This window comes from Mixophyes fleayi, chromosome 1 (assembly GCF_038048845.1).
Source record: "Mixophyes fleayi isolate aMixFle1 chromosome 1, aMixFle1.hap1, whole genome shotgun sequence".
Classification (NCBI taxonomy): Eukaryota; Metazoa; Chordata; class Amphibia; order Anura; family Limnodynastidae; genus Mixophyes; species Mixophyes fleayi.
This window is the reverse complement of record NC_134402.1, coordinates 41,047,347-41,066,605: the sequence shown is the minus strand read 5'-3', so window position 1 is coordinate 41,066,605 and position 19,259 is coordinate 41,047,347. Positions and strand designations below refer to the sequence as shown.

At 40.8% G+C, this 19,259-nt stretch overlaps 1 protein-coding gene across 1 annotated transcript in view; it reads right to left on the bottom strand.

The window, feature by feature from the left end:
- Window positions 1-4,043: 4,043 nt before the first annotated feature.
- Window positions 4,044-19,259, bottom strand: part of OTOP1 (otopetrin 1) — a 76,603-nt gene continuing 61,387 nt past the window's right edge. The window contains exons 4-6 of the mRNA XM_075194659.1: window positions 14,569-14,699; window positions 10,816-11,747; window positions 4,044-4,596 (exon numbers count right to left, since the gene is read on the bottom strand). Of these exons, the coding sequence (XP_075050760.1) occupies window positions 4,426-4,596; window positions 10,816-11,747; window positions 14,569-14,699 (1,234 nt within the window). The 3' untranslated portion in view covers window positions 4,044-4,425. The remainder of the gene's footprint in view (window positions 4,597-10,815; window positions 11,748-14,568; window positions 14,700-19,259) is intronic.

Sequence of the window (19,259 nt, the reverse complement as noted above, 5' to 3'; positions counted from 1 at the left end):
TATATATATATATATATAGGCAATACATAACTTATATTTCCTGCATGAGGTTAGCCACTGGGAATCTAGAAATACTTATTCAGTATTACAGGCAAACTCCACTTTAATGGACTGTTCTGACTATGGACTATTCTCCTAAGAGATAAATGAGCAAAATAGACCTAAGGGTGTGTTTTGCAAAAATAACTCTTAACCTTTGCATAAACATTTTCTATATGCACTCCCTAGTAGAGCGCAGCTCCTACCATATTTAGTGAGCCAGCTGTAACAAGCCCCCATATTATATAGGCTTAATCTTAAATTTTTTTAATAAAAAGAATTCCACAAAGTAGTGTTAGCCTTTAACCTCTTCACTGCTAAGGGTGAGTGGGAGGCACCCTGCAGATATACCCCATGACAACGGAGGGAGAGTCCAAAGCAGCATATAGAGTTCGGGGGAGAAAGTAAATACTCGTTGAATACACAGCACCGGATCGGTGATTATTTCCTTCCTCTGCCATTAGATGAAGGGGGTGGGGCCAACAATGTCATCATGTACATGCGTAATAAAATCATAGGTGCATTCTAGTCTTGGGCTATAAAGAAACAAATGGCATTTTTGGGAAATGCAAAGCCTTCTGTAAAATCAGGATATGATTAGTGTGGCTAGTGCACAGAGAAATTACTATTATTGATGCTGGAAATGGACCAGCCCAAAAAGTACAAAGACCGGCAGAGCTCAGGTTTGAAAAAGGAGCCTCAGCACCGAGTAGATTAAGGAGAGTGTGAATACCTCCAAGTACTGGCAGGAGCATGATCACTGTGCACCTGAGAAATATGGTGTGACATCATCAAGTTGTCAGCATTCAGTACATTGGCTCTGAGTAATCACATGTCACAAAGTTTTGCCCACACTGACACCTGGGCAAAGTTTAATAAAGCCTGAGGCATTAATGACACAAAGAGAGAGAGAAGCATAGATTATAGATGATTTTACTTCAACAATGGTATGTGTATTAAGTAAATCAACCTTGTAATTAACGTTTTGTTAAGGCTGTCTATGTTAAGTTTTTCAAAACTACATGATAAGGTTGCTTCAAAGCAGATTTTGTTATGCAGCCTTTTGCTTCACAGACATCATTTAAGTTAACACTTTACACAGCAGAAAACAGCAACAGAAAAAACTAACAGAAGATTTAACTGCTGGTCAAGTTGTATTGTAGTGAGTAGGGAACGGAGTATAACGACTGAGCTCAGACTACTATCTTTTCAAATTAACTTGATACATGTCAGCGATTGGTAGGTTAGAAACAATTATAAATGTACCCTTAAATTTTTCCCCTACAAGAGAGCAGAAAAGTAAATAAACCAATTTTAAAATATTATGAACTGAAGGATATGAATTTTAAAAAAGAACCAATGTGACCATGACTTATTATTTTCAGCAACCTCCAAGGCCATGAATTTTAGTTTTCTGATAAGTATAAAAAAAACTATAAGGATGCAAAGGAGAAGAGGCAGTCAAAAAGTTATCAAAGCTTTAATGTACCTACTGGCTAATACTACATAAAACAAAAACATTTAGTTATGGGTGGAATGCATTGAAGCAGAATAATATGTGAAATGAAGAAGACCCTCTGCTCAGCCAGTGGGATAATCAAGCCCCTACATTCAGGGGAGAGCTGGCAAATTTTAGCCCGGGGGGCAAGACTCGACTCATCAGCCTATTAGGCACACTTTAAAGGGTAAGAAAATGCAGGTGGCCCTGTGACCCAGCCCACGGTAGTCCACTATGGGACCGGCCCGGGGGGCAGATGCCCATCAGCCCAGCCTGCCCCTGTCTACATTCCAGGCAAGTAAGAAGTACAGGGGAGGGGCTTTAACAAATCCAAAGAAGACCCGCGTGAGTAGTAGAGAGGATCTCCACCAAGACCCACCATGATACTAGTACTGTCTGCTTCTATGTACAGAATATTAAAAGTGCTTGAAGTTGGGAGGTCTTCTCACTTTCATGTAGAGATGCTCACTGACCCCCGTGAACTGGTTTTGGTTTTGGATCTGGATTAGGTTCGTGTTTTGGTTTTGGCAAAACCGCCCTCGTGTGTTTTGGTTTGGGATTTTTTAGAAAAAATCCTAAAATATGCTAAAATCACATAATTTTGCTCTTTTTTTCCCTACATTATTATTATTAACCTCAATAACACTAATTTCAAGACATTTGCAGTCAATTTTGACCACCTTACAGGTCACAATATTATTTTCATACACTTTCGGACAAATACTGCAGCGACCTGGCTGGATGGTAAGCGACAGAGCAATGACTCAAACACACGGCAGTTCCTAGCACATCTAGGACACATTGGCACACAGCAGTGTCAGAAAAGAAAAATAGGGGTCCACACTACCTCCCACCCCCCGTTATGTTGGATCTTAAAAAGGAATCCAAAAATCGCGAGATCCAACGACGTAATGATGGCATTTTGCCTCGTTTTCAAATCCGAAAAAGCACAAAAGTACCGAGCCGACCCGGCTCGGTACTAGGATCTGCTACGTTCGGGTATGTTCAGTTCTCTGGGAACCGAGTCTGAGCATCTCTACTCTCATGTAGAGTAAACAGCTAGACATTTCTTGAACCTACTGGTCTCCATGTGCTATGTTGAGATTACCTTTCAATGGTGTCAGTAAAAATATGTTTCTGGACCTTTTTGTACCCAGCTCCCTGTGACATGTGTATTAGGAACGGCAGTAATAACTGATTCTTTGATATGTGTTTCTACATGATTAGTTTTGTTGCCAGTGGCTTCTCACAAGAATGAGGAGTATTGAAAAATTGAGTTCAACAGGTCAGAAAGTTTTGGGGTTTTTTCACCTACAAAGATTAGTGGTCATTGAAGGACAATAAGAAGCAGTGAATATCATTCTTAGGAAGTAATACTGGAAAATAATGATCTAAACTGTTGCCCTGTCCCTTTCCATACAAGGCTTTAACCATACCTCCCAAATACACAGATTTCAGCAGGACAGTCCCGAATTTAGAGCTCTGTCCCATTCGGGGACTTGTTTGTCCCGCGGGTAGGAATGTTGGAGATAATGGAGAGATCTATGGGCAGCCTTGCGCTTTACAGTGCTAGGCAGTCTTCTGGGGGCCAAACCCATTGAGACATGGCCTTCTCCATCATGTGGACGTGCCACATCGAGACGTGGCCACTCCCCTTGTCCGCTGCCAGGGACTTGCATGGTCAACAATGTTCATCAGGAAGCATAAAACATGTCAAACATGGTTGAATAGCAAGGGAGCTTGGTGCTTTATAGTTCAATAATAATGTAAACTATATATATACTGCGCCAGGGGCAACCACAATATTTACTGCACCAGGGGCAACCTCTATATTTACTGCACCAGGGAGAATACCTTTTTGCATATACCCTTGAGGCATTGGGGCCCACCTACACCCGCTCTGTTCCCATAAGCAGTACAATACAATATATAATATTGCAGTATAATTATTCTAGAGGGAAGTGCGGACTTCTCCACCTTTCGTTTCTACAAGAGAAACCTGTTACTGAATTGATATAGTACACTACATCAGAGCACCATTGATCCTTGGCTTTAGAACATCATCTTACCATTCAATATTAAAAGATTTGACTTTGGGATGACAGAGAAGCGTCCCTGAGCATGTATATGTGCTCTATATTAGTAGACTTGTGGACGTCACTTCTACTGGACCCAGAGATGACTGCAGTGACAGATTAGTGATGACATAGAGGGAAAGAGAAGGACAACTGGCAAAATTGTTGGGAAAAAAAATAAAACAAACTTACATTGGTACTTGGCAACCAAGATACTACTTCCTGTGCTTTCACCTACAGTGTACAATAACTGTATACTACAAGGACATATCGAGAGTTTAGTATACTTTATCCCAAAAGCCAAGACACTTCCAGAGTATAGGAAAATTCAATTTTGACATCGTTTCTATGCAAGTGCTAATCTATAATATCTGAAGGTGTAATTACAACAATTGGAGGAAAAGAGCTATTTTATAACATGACGCCTTCTCTTTAATAACGGTCTGTAAATGATGCTTCTTACGATATGATGAATTTGTTCTTCATGCAATATCCACAGCCATTTTCTATTGCATAGATTTATAGTCTCTCTTCTTCAATATATGTTGCAAATTCATAAGGCATATGATGGTACTTCTCCATGTAAAAACAAGCGCTATCCTCTACACATTTTATTCAACTAAATTCTGGTTTAATACATTGTGCAAAATATTATGTCACGTGGCTTTATGTTTCCAGGAACAATCAGAATTAACATCCATCCCATTCTGAAGTATTTAAGCGACCTGGGTAAGCACCGCCAAGATAAGATAGTACGGCCTGAAAACCGAGTGTTCCGCTACTTTTAGTCATTCTTTGCTTATTATTGGTGTCCTATGTTTTACAATAAACTTCAAACAATGAAGAAGCTGAATGCATGCGGTAGAAGATGGAGAAAGGCATCGCAAGATTGACCACTGTAATCCAGGGTTCGAAACCAAACACGACTTCTTCTAAGCCATTGTCATACTGAGGACGGCAGCCGAATGCTGGTGGGATCCAAAGCTGTGATATAAAACAAATAGTAATAATTATATATAGAAATACAGACAAGTATAAAAATATGATGGCGTTAGGGTTGGATTTAACAATAAACACATCAAAGTCTATGTTTACAGAAAAGCCTTATCCATACTAGCCCTGCCTACTTTATCAGCACTGCTACCCATTTAGATATAACATTACCCTTATTTATTTTTTCCCCACTTTTCTATTTTTATTTTCAGTGGGTTTTTTCCTGATATTTAACTTGGGGAAACCTTGGTTTGTTTTATTGGTCTCCCTTTTTTGCCAGCACTAATGTATCGAGTATAAACTGAATTTCATAGAGCTGCTTCTGGACTCTCTGTGGATCCCCTGGCTCTTATAGGCAGCCAGAACTAATAATGAAAGCACTCTAGGAAGAACAATTCTAGAATTATTTCTAGTGGTTAGAAAAGTCACAATAGAGCAACTATATGGGCAGCATGGAGGCACAGTGGTTAGCATTGCTAATTCACTGAGCTGAGTTCAAGGTTTTGATTCCAACCCTGACCCTATCTGCGTGAGTTTGTGTGTCTTATGAAGAATTGGACAAATGATATTGCCACTAAGCATTGTGGCATAGTGGTTAGCACTTCTGCTTCACAGCACTAAGGTCATGAGTTCAATTCCCAACCATGGCCTTTTCTGTGTGGAGTTTGTATGTTCTCCCCATGTTTGCGTGGGTTTCCTCCCAAAAATATACTAGAAGGTTAATTGGCTGCTATCAAATTGACCCTATTCTCTCTCTGTCTGTGTGTGTGTGATTATTAGAAAATTTAGATTGTAAGCTCCAATGGAGTAGGGACTGATGTGAGTGAGTTCTCTGTACAACGCTATGGAATTAGTGGCGCCATATAAATAGCTGATGATGATCTGTCACAAATGTTTTTCATTCCCCACCCAGGCCCCATAGCAAAAGTTTGTTGGGCCAATATACCTCTGAGACACTCTTCTAATATGTTTCAAGTCACACCTACCAACCAAGTTCTCCTTCACTTCAAAATATTATCATACTTGCCACTCTCCATGATTCCAATTTTACTTCCTATAAAGGTCCCAGGCAGGTTTTGATGATGTGACTTCTGATCACCCGCTGCATGACAACTCTACTGTGTCATTTTGCAGCGGGGGGAGGAGCCGTGGTGATGGAAATCATGCCGTCATGCCCCCACACTAGCTATTTGGACCTCCCCTCCAGAACTCTCAAAAGTGGCCAAGTATGAATAATATGCAAAATAGGAACTACATCTTTACCAATTTGACAGTTACCTAAAATTTCAGTAGCAGGAAAATGCAATTGTTCCCAGAATCATTATGCATAATTTTGACAAAAGGAGTTTGATAACACTTTAACCCGCCTGTCCCTCGTTTCTCACATAATATGGATTATAGCAAGTACTTTTTATAGCCCTTGTTTTTGTTCCCCAGCTCAACAGAGTACAACTGCAGTGTCTAATTACATGTGGATAAGGGGACATTGTAGCTCATTGCAAATATGTATATTGTTTATTGTATATTGTTGATGTGGTGGTGAGCTTGTTATTCATTGTCCTTAAAGGGAAGCTAGGGGGGTTATGGGTAGGAATCAGGTTGTAAGATACTGGTGAGGGATAAGGCTAATTAGTATCCATCGTTCTCACCAGACTTCTCCAGATGTTTGGTCTACAATCTGGCAGGGGAGTTTCTGTGGAATTTAGACCCTAGATATAAAGAGCCACTCCAGGGGTAGAGGCGAGATTCAATCTGAGAATTGATTCATGGAAGGTACATTGTAGCTGGTATTGAGTTTTCGCTCTCTATCAATGGACTACAGCTGCAGCTAAGAGAAGAACTCCATGGGTCTTTAAGTCAGGACAGCCAGGTGACTGTAGCTCCTTAAGCTAGTGGGGTAAGGGAGAGATGATGTGGAAAACCTGCCTGGCATTTATTTATGGTGAGTACATAATTTTCCAGCGCCTGATTCATTAGAGATCTTATCTTGTGCAAAAGTTAAGATGCTTATTTTAAGAAGAAACGGGGAGATGAGTGAAGTTAAGATGGATCTTCATCTTTACTTAAGAAATTCTTCACCTACACAGTGGATTTTGCTTCTTATCTCCCTTTTCTGAGAATGCACAGAGTGGATTTGCTTAAGATAAGCAAAAAATGGCAGATAAGCTCACTAATGAATCAGGCCGTTTGTGTTGTTTTTATTACAATAAATGCAGTGTTGTACTTTTCTAACTGCATTTGCCTGAGTGACTAATAAGAAGCTTAGAAGGTATGGGGTAGGCTTCCCTGGCTTAGAAAGGCACCCGTAGGTGGCCAGCCAGAGTGAAGTGGGTAGAATTGGGCCAGAAAACCCAGTATCTTCACACAAATAGATTGACAATGACCAGAGGCACATGTTCCAAGCCCCCTATATTTCTGGGACTCATAGGAGTGACATGACGCGATTCGCCACTCTGAGCCTCCCTCCGTCCTCACACAACACTGTCCCTCCGGGATCTCCTGGAGGAAAAGACTACAAAGTTGGTATGTATGGAATGCTTACTGACAAGTTAGTAAACTGTACAATCACTTAAAGTGCACCTGTTGCCTACATAGAATGGAAGCTACCATTATACTTTAGAATGCAGCCTATCAGTTTAGTAGGATTGGAAGCAGTGACATGTCACTGGTTCACAATGACTTGTTTATATATGTACAGAAAACAGCTGCCCCTCCTGTGTATTGGTTGATGGTGCTCTTCAAGTTGTGTATGGACATAAGCATAAAACATAGCTTACTGTGCAAAGTCACTTATACTACACAGCTCTAGTACACGTGGCTGAGTTATTATGCTGTGCTTATCAGATATGCAGTCACGCTGGGAAAGAAGGAAAGATACAGATCAACAATGAGCTCTATGTTAAAGACAGATGAGTGTATATACAGAAGGGAAAGAGAAACACGGATTAAAGTACATAAAAAGGAAAGTTAGAAGCTGTGGGCCTGTTGCAGAGTTAAATGCAACTTGGGTGTTATTTACAACCCAAAAATGTGAACAGAAAAATAATGTATATCAGTCAATATGCTGAGCCACACACATCTCAAATCCCGCTCTGCATTTGTAACATGTGCGCCAGGTTTGCGGTAGGAGTACTTGCACCCAGGGCCGCCGAGAGGGGGGGGAGCAGGTACATTTTACCCGGGCCCGGGCTTGCCAGGGGGCCCGGGCCGGGCCCTCACTTGCTAATTTTTTATTTTTTTTTCTATTTGTTGATTTTTTTTTATTTTCTTTTTCCGCGGGGGGTGGGGGATAAGGTCCGTCGTTGGTGGGGGGAGCTGGAACGAAAAAAAAAAAGAGAATCATACTCACGTGATCGGCGCCGAGTCCCTCCTTCCTCTCTTCTCCATTCACACTGACTGCCGGGCGTGACGTCACCAAGTCACGCCCGTCAGTCAGTGAGGAGCACCGCAGCCAGACAAGACCAGAAGAAAGAAGAGAAGACAGAAGAAAGAAGAGGAGAAAAGAAAGAGGCTAACAAAAGGTAAGTAAAGAAACGGAGAGGCAAGGGGAGGAAAACAGAAAGGGACAGTGCTATAAAGAAGAGGGAGTAAAAAAACAGGGGAGAGGCTGAGAGTAAAAAAAAAAAAGGGAAGAGAAGCACTAATTAAAAAAAAAGGGGGAGAGAAGCACTAATTTAAAAAAAAGAGAGAGAAGCACTATTTAAAAAAAAAAGGGGAGAGAAGCACTAATTAAAAAAAAAGGGGAGAGAAGCACTATTTAAAAAAAAAGGGGAGAGAAGCACTAATTTAAAAAAAAGGAAAGAGAATCACTAATTTAAAAAAAAAGGAGAGAGAAGCACTAATTAAAAAAAAAGGAGAGAGAAGCACTAATTAAAAAAAAGGGGAGAGAAGCACTAATTAAAAAAAAAGGGGAGAGAAGCACTAATTAAAAAAAAAAGGGGAGAGAAGCACTAATTAAAAAAAGGAGAGAGAAGCACTAATTAAAAAAAAAGGGGAGAGAAGCACTAATTAAAAAAAAAAGGGGGAGAGAAGCACTATTTAAAAAAAAAGGGGAGAGAAGCACTAATTTAAAAAAAAGGGAAGAGAAGCACTAATTAAAAAAAAAGGAGAGAGAAGCACTAATTAAAAAAAAAGGGGAGAGAAGCACTAATTAAAAAAAGGGGAGAGAAGCACTGATTAAAAAAAAAGGGGAGAGGCACAGAGGGAAAAAGGAGGGAAGGCAGCATGGAGGGCGCAGTGTGAGCATAAGGGGGCACAGTGTAGTTGTGATGAAGGGGCACAGTATTGTGTGTGTGATGGCACAGGGGGCTTGTTGCAATGTAGTGTGTGTGAGGTAGGTGGTGGCTAATTAATGGGTGCTATTTTGTTTGTAGGGTGATGGTGAGGCAATTTAATAGTGGGGACTATTAATTTAAGATGGGGTGGTTTGGGGGCTATTGAATATGGGGGTGAGTTTAGGGAGAATTTATTGAATATGACTATGAGTTATTTAATGGCAGTGATGATTGCGGGAAATAGGTATTGCTGTTTGCAGGAAGGGAATAGGTTTATTTATTAAATGTGAATACTATTATTTTAATGTTGGGGCTGGAGGAAGGCCTAATTATTAATCGTGGGTGCTATTGATTTAACGCCGGGGCTGGCTGTAATTTTCTAAATGTAGCCATTTTTTTCCCCAAATAGGTCCTTCAACATTCCAGGATCCGGACAAGCCGCAACTAAAGAAAGCCACAGGTGGAGAAAGTGAGAAGAACAGGTAGGAGAGAGCAGCACAGTGTGTGAAATGTTGTGATTCTAGTAGTGTTGTGCCCAATGTAAGGTGCAGGCCAAGACTGAACTCTCGGTGTACAAACTGCATTGTTTCTATACTACACTGTGGTGCTAGATGTCCTGAAAGTCAGGAGTGCTTGGACATATGTGACAATCCGGCGAATTGAGAGCCTAGTGATTTTGATGTTAGCCACTCCCCAATGGCGCATTTGCCACGCCCCCAAATGCATGACCACAACTCCGGAAAAAAAATTGAATGCTCGACTATAAGGGGGGCCCCATGAATTTGTTGTACCGGGGCCCTGAATTCCTCTTGGCAGCCCTGCTTGCACCCACATACGCATACCAGGTCGCAATAGAACATTGTAAACACTTGCTTTCATAGCGGAAAACACATTCACTATTAGGCTTCATATAGTACAGTAGTAATAACCTGGATTCTCGCATATGCATGAAAGTAGCAAAAAAATATTCTTTTAAATACGCACAGAAAATCCTATAATATACACACAATCAATGAAAAATGCACCTAGCAGCTTCAGCTGTGAATTCACTTTGATTATTGTATTAAATGAAGTGCACATACATAGTGGTTTCACTGTGTACCAGTGCTAATTATGAGAACTGTACTTTCTTATAACTTTATATACAAATTAAAGGTCAACCTTCAGAAAATCAGCCCCTATCTATTACTCTTAGCCCTTATTTATTTCTTACTGCTTCCTTCTGCACTCTGCATTTTATCAGTATTTTTTCTTATTTTTTGCTAGTTCTTTTTTTGTATTTGCCTGCCCATAACAGTCAGTGTAAGTGCAGAGTTCCTGACATACACTTGCTGGTGCTCCCTATGATCACTGATGCTCCCTATGATGGCTGATGCTCCCTATGATCACTGATGCTCCCTATGATCACTAATGCTCCCTATGATCATGGATACTCCCTATGATCACTAATGCTGACTATGATCAATGATGCTCCCTATGATCACTGATGCTCCATATGATCACTGATGCTCCCTATGACAGGTGCCTGCAGCATTAGTAAACAGTTTTAGGGGTAAAAGTATCAAGCTGTGAGTTTCCGACGGGTTTGAAAAGTGGAGATGTTGCCTATAGCAACCAATCAGATTTTAGCTATCATTTTGTAGAATGTACTAAATAAATGATAAATTAGAATATGATTGGTTGCTATAGGCAACATCACTATGCCAGAAACTCGCAGTTTGATACAATTACTCCTTTGTGTAGACTCTATGTAAAGAAACAAAGCTTATAAAGACTGAGTTCCGCTAGAATATGTAGGTGCACAAAGCTCCTGTATGACATTATCCTAAATCAAAGATATTGATAAAAATAGAGACTGTCCCAGATAAGGAGAAACATATAGGAGACCTAAATAGACATCACAAGGGAAATAAAGAAAAACATAAAACTGTCTTACCGAAATATTGCAAAGGAAGAGAAATGCTGCAATGTTTTTAAGTATTCTCCTTTTTTTGTTGAGTTTTGCCGATCTGGTTGCCTGAATAGCAATAACCGATTGTGCAAGTCTAATGGAGTTATTGTTTTCTTGGTTCTTCTTGTCCTCCTCAACACAGGCTTCTCCTAGGGAGATATCTGAGTTTGACAAGTAAGGAAACTCCTTGTTGCAAATAGTGACAGCTTCATTGAAAACTTCATATGAAGGTGTAAGGGACAAAGTACTTCTACCAGACATTGAGAAGATCCTTTCAATAGTTTGACCGTCCATGGGCTCCTCTTCTTTGCGATGTATGCACTCAATTATAAACAGGTTCTGTATATACTTTTCAATAATAACCAAGATGGAATACGGTAAATTATACCATGCATATTCAGGGTGGGTCTCTGCGCAAATGATAGCCAAGATAGAACCCCAAGAGATAAGCCAAGAACCACATGCCGAACCAACGAGAAGATCCGAGTCCAGTTTCTTGGCTGGACTTTCACTGTCATCCAACAACTTATTTTCCAATCGGTATATGATAAGACCTATAACTCCTGCTGTACACATAAGTGTCAACACTGTAATAGCAAATAAGTAAAACATTTTGAGGGACAGCTCACTTTTGCTCTTTGAACGACCAATTTGGATCAGATAAACAACCAGGACAGCAATGGTGGTTGTAAGCACAATCAGCCCTAAAATTGTGCCAGCTGTTATACCGTGGAACTTGAAATGAATCTTCTGCTGTTGATGGTGTTTTACAGTGCGTCCAATATTCTTCCATAGGACATACAGCATTGTGGAGGCTAATATATGGTACTCGATAGTGAATGGATATAGATAGTATATTCCTTGTGAAAATATGGAACAGACATTTGATGTACAGTTGCATTCTGGTGTATGGTGATCTATAAAGCAAGTAAAGGTTTAAATGTTAGCTGTGGTAGCACTTATTCTGTCCTCTAGTCAGGGACCCACATTGATAAGATAGAATCATTGACTAATAACATAGTTATTAGTACTCTTTTTTTTTTTTTTTCTTAAACGCCACTAAAAACATTCCAGGGCAAAAGAAAAAAAATGTCTATGCCTATCTTTAACTCAATCTATTCCAACATCTACATAAACCACAACTGTCTTCTGATCGATAATCCCTTTAACAACTACGTTTACAAGTGATCCTAAGTCACAAGACCTCAGTTAATATCCCAGTGGACACAACTGCAATGTAAACGCACCCTCAGCAGTAACACAAGTGGTTTCTGCATGCCTGTATTCCGATGATGTGTTGTGTACTCAATTACATCAAAATGCAGCCAGAATATATCTCAAAATAGGAAGATAAGCTGGGCTGAACACACCCAGGGCCGCCAAGAGGAATCTCAGGCCCAGGTGTGGTCACTGTAGTACCTGCCTGCCCCCCCCCCATAATGCTGCGCACACAGTTTGTGTACGTGTAGACAGGCCCGGCCCTCCCGGTAGGCAACGTTAGGCAGTTGCCTAGGGCGCCGGGCTCTGGTGGGCGCCACAGAAGTAAAATGCAGTTAGTATTGTACTTTAATTTCGTTGCGACCGCTGAGCATACCTTCCATGGCCGCCGCACAGCTTCAGATAGTTCCCAAGGGTAGGGAGGTGGGGCTATGGATCGCCACCACCGCCCTCCCCTCCAACAGCTGATGGGGCGCACCATCCCTCCGTCTCCTCCTCTCCACTCCCCCTCCCCTCACTGACTGTCAGGCGTGACATCATCATCACGGTCCGACAGTGTCAGTGAGGGACGGGACCCGGCACAGAGGTGCATCTTTACGGAGTCAAGTTTAAGGTAAGGAAAGAGAGGGGAGGGGGACACTGGTATGCTACAGGGGGGGACATTGAGATCCAGGGAGGGGGGGACATTGAGGCTCAGGGGGGAGGCGGCAGTGTGCTGAGGGGCGGAGGCATTGAGATCGGGGGGTGGAATTTTGAAATTTTGCCTAGGGTGCCGAGAACCCTAGCACCGGCCCTGCGTGTAGACAGAGGTGTGTACTTCTAGACCAAAGGGGAGCTACTTGTCTGCGCATTCACTTTCCCACACCATAATCCGGCTCAGCTGGGGGTGTGGATGGACATATGGAGTTGGAGCTCCATCTGCCATTACCATAATTGTCACCGCTCAGGTACTTTGTGTCTGCCCCCTAACTCTCATCCCCCCTGTACACACCAGCTTTCAGTGCCAAAGACAAGTGACAGATCAACACAGGAAAATGGTGCATGCACTTTTTTCCTACGTTGATCTGCCATACGGCATGGGAGCAGATAACTGGTGTGTACAAACCAGCTTAACTCAATAAGAAACAATGTTCTTTTCTTTACAGTGCATTTATATACAAATTGCTGCTGCAGAATGCACCTAAGTACAAAGTAAAATAGGCACAGAGAAAGTGCGCTTATGTAGGGTCACACGAGCACTACTGTGTGAAACAGAAATAGTGTTTCTCATTTAAAAAATATATGTGACGAAAGGAGCTTCTGAAATCTTCAAAACACAATTTTCTGGATGGATAAACGTGCCTTTTAAAATCACCTGTGCTGGAGCTGGACTGTCTGTTTTGCTATTATTCCTTCACGCATGGGAGGCATTGTCATTGTCATAGTATTTTGTTTTTTTCTCTCTCTCTGCATATATCACAATACTGTGTCCGCTCTGAGAATGCTCAAACATGGCAACCTTCAGTAAGGGAGGCTGTGATATCGTTCTTCTATTAAATAACTTCTTCTTTCTAAAGGTTTTCTATCACTAACATATAATTATGACAACAAACACAAACAAATTATATTTATAGATCAGTTCTATAGATAGGTATTTTTGCATCCTATTACCTGATTGACTATTGCAGCCTGGGGAACCTTTCAGTGCTCTAAACTTTCAAAGTGCAATGCTTTCTGCAGTATTGCTTCCATATATCTACTATATAAATGCCTAGTGGCGTGTGTGAAAAAAAAAAAAACTGCAGCGCCACCTGCTGGGCAGAGTTATACACTGACCTATATATTTCTTGAAGGAGAAGTGACAGTTGGGAGTGGTTGGTGGTTGCCAGGGGTGACAGTGGGGAGTTTTTAACACTTTAAGTAGCTTGATGAAGGATGTGGCGATGAAGATGAAGGATGAAGTGATGGAGAAAAATTATGAGGTGGTGACATGTGGACAAAACCACGTTAAAAAAGGGCGCTTGCGTCGGGAAGTAACGCTCTTCCCCTGAGGAGGCCTGGGCTAGGCCCAAATGCATGACAAGAACCTTTTTAACACCTTAAGTAGCTTGATTTGACTAGAATGCATGAGTATCATGCACTGGTTAACTTGTTTAAGTATATATGCTTAAAAACTAAGGTGACATTTTTTTGCCTTGGCAAAACCTTGCTCCACTACAGGGGAGTTGAATATAAAATATGCGGACAGATGTGGGGTTGGGAGCGGGAGCATCCTAGCATGGTTTTCTCAGTGCAAATTTGTACCCTTTAGTTGGATTTACTCTAATTGATGTCCTAAGTCTTTAGAAGTGATGTAAAGAATTACTAAACAAGAACAACAAAATGATCTAGAATATTGTCTAGAATATTTAAAAATGGATAGTTACCCATTTAAACTCTTGACATAGAAATGGTCACCTTTTCATGTGTTAAAACAATGGCTTTCATGTTTGAGGTTTATTAACACTTTTACATGACTTTGCTAAATAATAATTGTCTTACCCATTGTTATGTTAGAAAAACCAAGAGTAATGAGTCTTTCCTTGTGTTCATTCAGCTGGTGCTTGGACTCTGTTAATATGCCATTAGCCCAGAGCAGGAGGTTTGTAAACACAGCATGGATCAAACCAAACCTAGAACATATATCACAGACAAACACATTAACCAGCAAGATATGCAAAAGCTATTCACATTGGAATTGCCTAATAATTAATCTAGAGGTCCGTAGGTTGAATCAGAAACATCAACTTCACCTATTTCATCTGAGAAATATTTGCATGAGCCCGAACTCAGCATTGATTTTCTCACTGATTTAGACTGGCCTCAATGCACAAATGGACATAAAACAAGATTGTACATCAATAATTAAATGAGCCCAGGCTAATTCAGTGAGAAAGTCATTGCTAAGTTCAGGAGGATATAAACACCTTCTGGAGGAAATGGGGTAAGTTGATGTTTCTGTTGTTTAGGCTTGTTTAGCGTAAGTCTGTGTATCTAATGTTGAAGTGAAGGGACTAAATTTTGTATGTGGAACAGTGAATTATGGTTGTATGTTATTTCCTCAAAGTGTAAATGTTAAAATACTCATAGCAACCAGACAGTATCTTTCTTTCTATAACAACAGTTGGATCGTTCAAAAGGTACTGTAACTGTGCTATGAGTTACAGCTAATTTGCACTTTGTTGGTAAATAAGCATCTAAGACACTTACGATAGCCAGCAGAAGAGCAAACTGTGTGGTATGGATTCTCCATGACAATTTGGGAGATTAATGATTCTAGTAGGTGCTCACCTAATCTCTTAACCTCCTACATAGTATCATGTATATAGTTCAGGAATGTAGTATTTTAAAAATAAGATAATTTGTAGACCACTTTCAAATTCAAGGAATGAAGACTAAAAGGCAACAGAAAGAAAAACTGTTTAACAGAATGGTGATAGGTCCATGGAACAGTCTCCCAGCAGTTATGGTGAGAATTCAAAAGGCAAAATAATTAGAGGATGCATGGGGCAATCATATTGCTTTTTTATAAATGTAAATAGGAAATCTTAACTAAAATAAATAAAAATAATACAAAAATTACAAAACAACAAACACTTTAAAAGGTTGCCTGTAAATATTATAAGACATTATTGGTAGGGACATTGAACAGCCCTATTCATATTGCACAACCTCATTTGCACACAGTGCCCAAATTCCATTCCGCCTATGAACTACCCTATTTGCATGGGAATATATAGATGCATCTTTCTCTCCACCTGTTGAATCACAATTAAGGGTGAAGCTGTGACTGCCTCTGTACAGTGGGCCAAGATTGTGCATTGCACAATGAATGTGTGCAATGTGCTGGGGGTCTGTGCAAATGAGGATGGGCAATGTGCCAAGGTGGCTGTGCCAAAACCTGTGGAAGTGACAAAGGGGCTATGAAAAGGAGGCTGTACAATGTGCCAAGAGGTCTGTGCATATGTGGCAGTGGTGCTTTGATGGGGATGTAGTCGAAATGGCAACAATGAAAGTGTCAACAATCACATTGCTGACAACATACCAGCGACAATCAGAATGTCAACACAGTTAAAAAGTCGACATTCAGAATGTCAACATGTTCATTATGTTGCCACAGTTAAGATGTCAACATTGTGACTGTTGACAGGGTTAAAATGTTGACCTTCATTATGTCGACAAAATGTATTTTGTCGACATATGCGCGCCAGTAAAATACAGTACAAAAAAAAGAACAATACAAACGAACACAATGTTAAAAAACACTCATGGGGTCGCTAATGTTGTGGGAAAATCCCCATATTATTAATAGCCATAGCAAGGTAATTAAGTGATTATATGCCGGGAGCTCTTCCTGTGAAGAGCTAGTTAGCGTCGTTATGGTTTATTATTTTGGCAAGCATTGATTCTGCGGATGTGTTTTTGTAGAGGGGGGGTATTTTCAAAGCTGCAAGACCTTGGAATTATATTGGTGTATTTTGTGGACATTGTTGGGGTTTTTTCAAAGCTGGAAGTCAAGCAGGGATACTTTGAAGGCTTACAGATGAAGACCCTGGATGTAGGTGAGTACAGAGGTTTTTCTTATTTGTTTCAAATTAAATCATTTTAAAATGTGTGTGTGTTTTATTTACATATTTTCTTGATGCACTACATGCCCCAGAGAGCCTTGGGTTACAAGGTTATGCTGGCAGTTGTGGTTCCCCAAGTGACAGCATGCCCTGGCAGCCATTAGTATGCTGGTGCTTCTAGTACTACAAGTGCTAGCATGCCCAAACAATTAATGGTAGCCGGGCACACTGGGACTTGTTGTGCACCAGGGACATAATGCTTTATTGCTAGTACATTTTTATTATTACGCTATATCTACCGCCCTAGGGGTGTGGGGAAAGCTCTAGTGCTTTCAGCTGGGTACCCCTGGGGCGGAAGTGTCTGCATTTTTTGCAGATCCGATCTTTATAGAGAATCCAGCACCATACTGACCAATCTGGGGCTGGTTTGGCATTATAACAGGGGGACCCCATACTGCGGGTTTACCCCCAATTTTGTTAGTACCAGACTAGGCTGGCAGCCAGGGGCTGATTGGCCATAGACCTTACAGGGAAGTTTCCCGGTAGGCCGATGCCTAACGAGGCCACCTGGAGGCCACCTCAGATTTTCCCGGGGGGCGCGTTTAGATGTGGCGGGGGGAGGCACGTACAGGAAAGCAATCTAAAATATTGGTGTTCAGTGGGCAGCAACAGGCAGCCAATTGCTAGGCTCCCATGGTGCTGTTCGGCAGACAGGAAGTCTGACTTCACTTCCTGTCTACCTGATGTGAGAAGAGACGCTGCTCAGAGCAACTGGAGGTAAGTGAGGGGGGCTTAGTATACTATACTATACTAAGGGGAGCTACCTATATTATACTATTGGGGGGCTACCTATACTATACTATACTAAGAGGGGGCTGCCTATAGTATACTATACATTTGCCCTGCATGGCTTTAGAGATGACCCACTGTGTGTAAAGTCATCACATCTAGGTTTTCCTAAATGTTACTACAACCAAATTCCTGTAGTTCTAAATCCCGCCTACTTTTGTGTTGGCCCCACCTACAGTTATTTTGGTCCCGCCGACATGAGGCCACTTCAATCATTATTTCCAGGGCCACTTTAAGTTCCCAATCCGCCCCTGCTGGCAGCACTAGGATTAAGCTGTTTGGGGAGGAGGGGAGCACACTTTTTTTTTTACATTGTGTTCTGTTCTTTTTTATAAGGTGGTCTTAATCTGTTTGGGGGTGGCACGTATTTGTGTTGTGTAATATTGTGATGTGTTTTATTTATTGTTTATTAGTTATTGTTTATTATTGTTTATTGTCAGAGACATAATGAACATGTCGATATTCTGAATGTCGCCATATGGTACCCAACCCCGTTTGATAGGTTGACTTTAAGTTTTACTATACTGTTCTACATATTCTCCGAAGAGTTTGTCAGCGTGCTGCTATTATACTGATCTGCCACGTGGGTTAGGATATAGGCTCTGCTATGAAATACACTCATCTCTTACTGAACCAGTTTTGGAAATTATGATTTAATCTGCCTGTATTATGTACTTTACATAGTAATGCTAATAAAATACATTGAGTATGAATCATCAGTTGCTAGAATTAGAATTTAAAGCTTTGTAATGAATAAGTCACACAGGTTTATTTTAATAATATATTTTGCTGATACTGCTGTAATGCCTAAAGAACAAGGTTCATGTAGTAATATATAGATTCAAGGGGCTAGATTTACTAAGCTGCGGGTTTGAAAAAGTGGGGATGTTGCCTATAGCAACCAATCAGATTCTAGCTTTCATTTATTTAGTACCTTCTACAAAATGACAGCTAGAATCTGATTGGTTGCTATAGGCAACATCCCCACTTTTTCAAACCGGCAGCTTAGTAAATCTAGCCCAAGATCTTATTTTAATCATTTAAGGTGCTTCTGACAAGAGTCTGATAATTTTATTGTTTTCAATTCTCAACTTCTGCTTATACGGGATGTTTTCAAGTGGATGGTCATGAGCATATAACAACCGATATGAATCAGATCAAAAGAATTTTTACATAAGCAGGAGATTTATTTCCCTTACCCACTTCCAGAAGAATGGGAAGGGAGGTAATCCTCATTGCCAACATTTGTTTCTGGCATTCTTCATTTCCTCGATCTCTCCTCAAACTCTGCTGCTCATCTGTCTATTATGCTGGACATTGGGCATTTTTGCTAAAAAGCTGTATAGTTGCTGGACACTAGCTTGTGTTGTCATTGAACTATTATTCTCCATATTAGTCTATTAAGCAGAACATTGAGGCTGTTGTCATGTGGCTATAATGCTATAATGCTGGTCATTGGGACTCCCATGTTCTCATGTGCTTTATATAGGGCTGTCATAATACTATGGAACAATTGTGCCCACATTCCACTATTATACTGCATAATATTCTATTAGGCAGAACATTGCGCATATAATACGAATATTTATACTAGTTGCACATTTACAGTACAAGTGGTGATTTTTAAGTTAGACCCCATTTTGTTGAAATCCAGCTCTACCTGCTGACAGCTTTGAGGTAGGTGCATGTGTTTCTGTGTGCCGGGGCAGAAGAGTGCATCGCTGAGACCCATAGCAAAAATTGGCAATGCCGTTCTCGCTTCGAGGTACCCCAGCT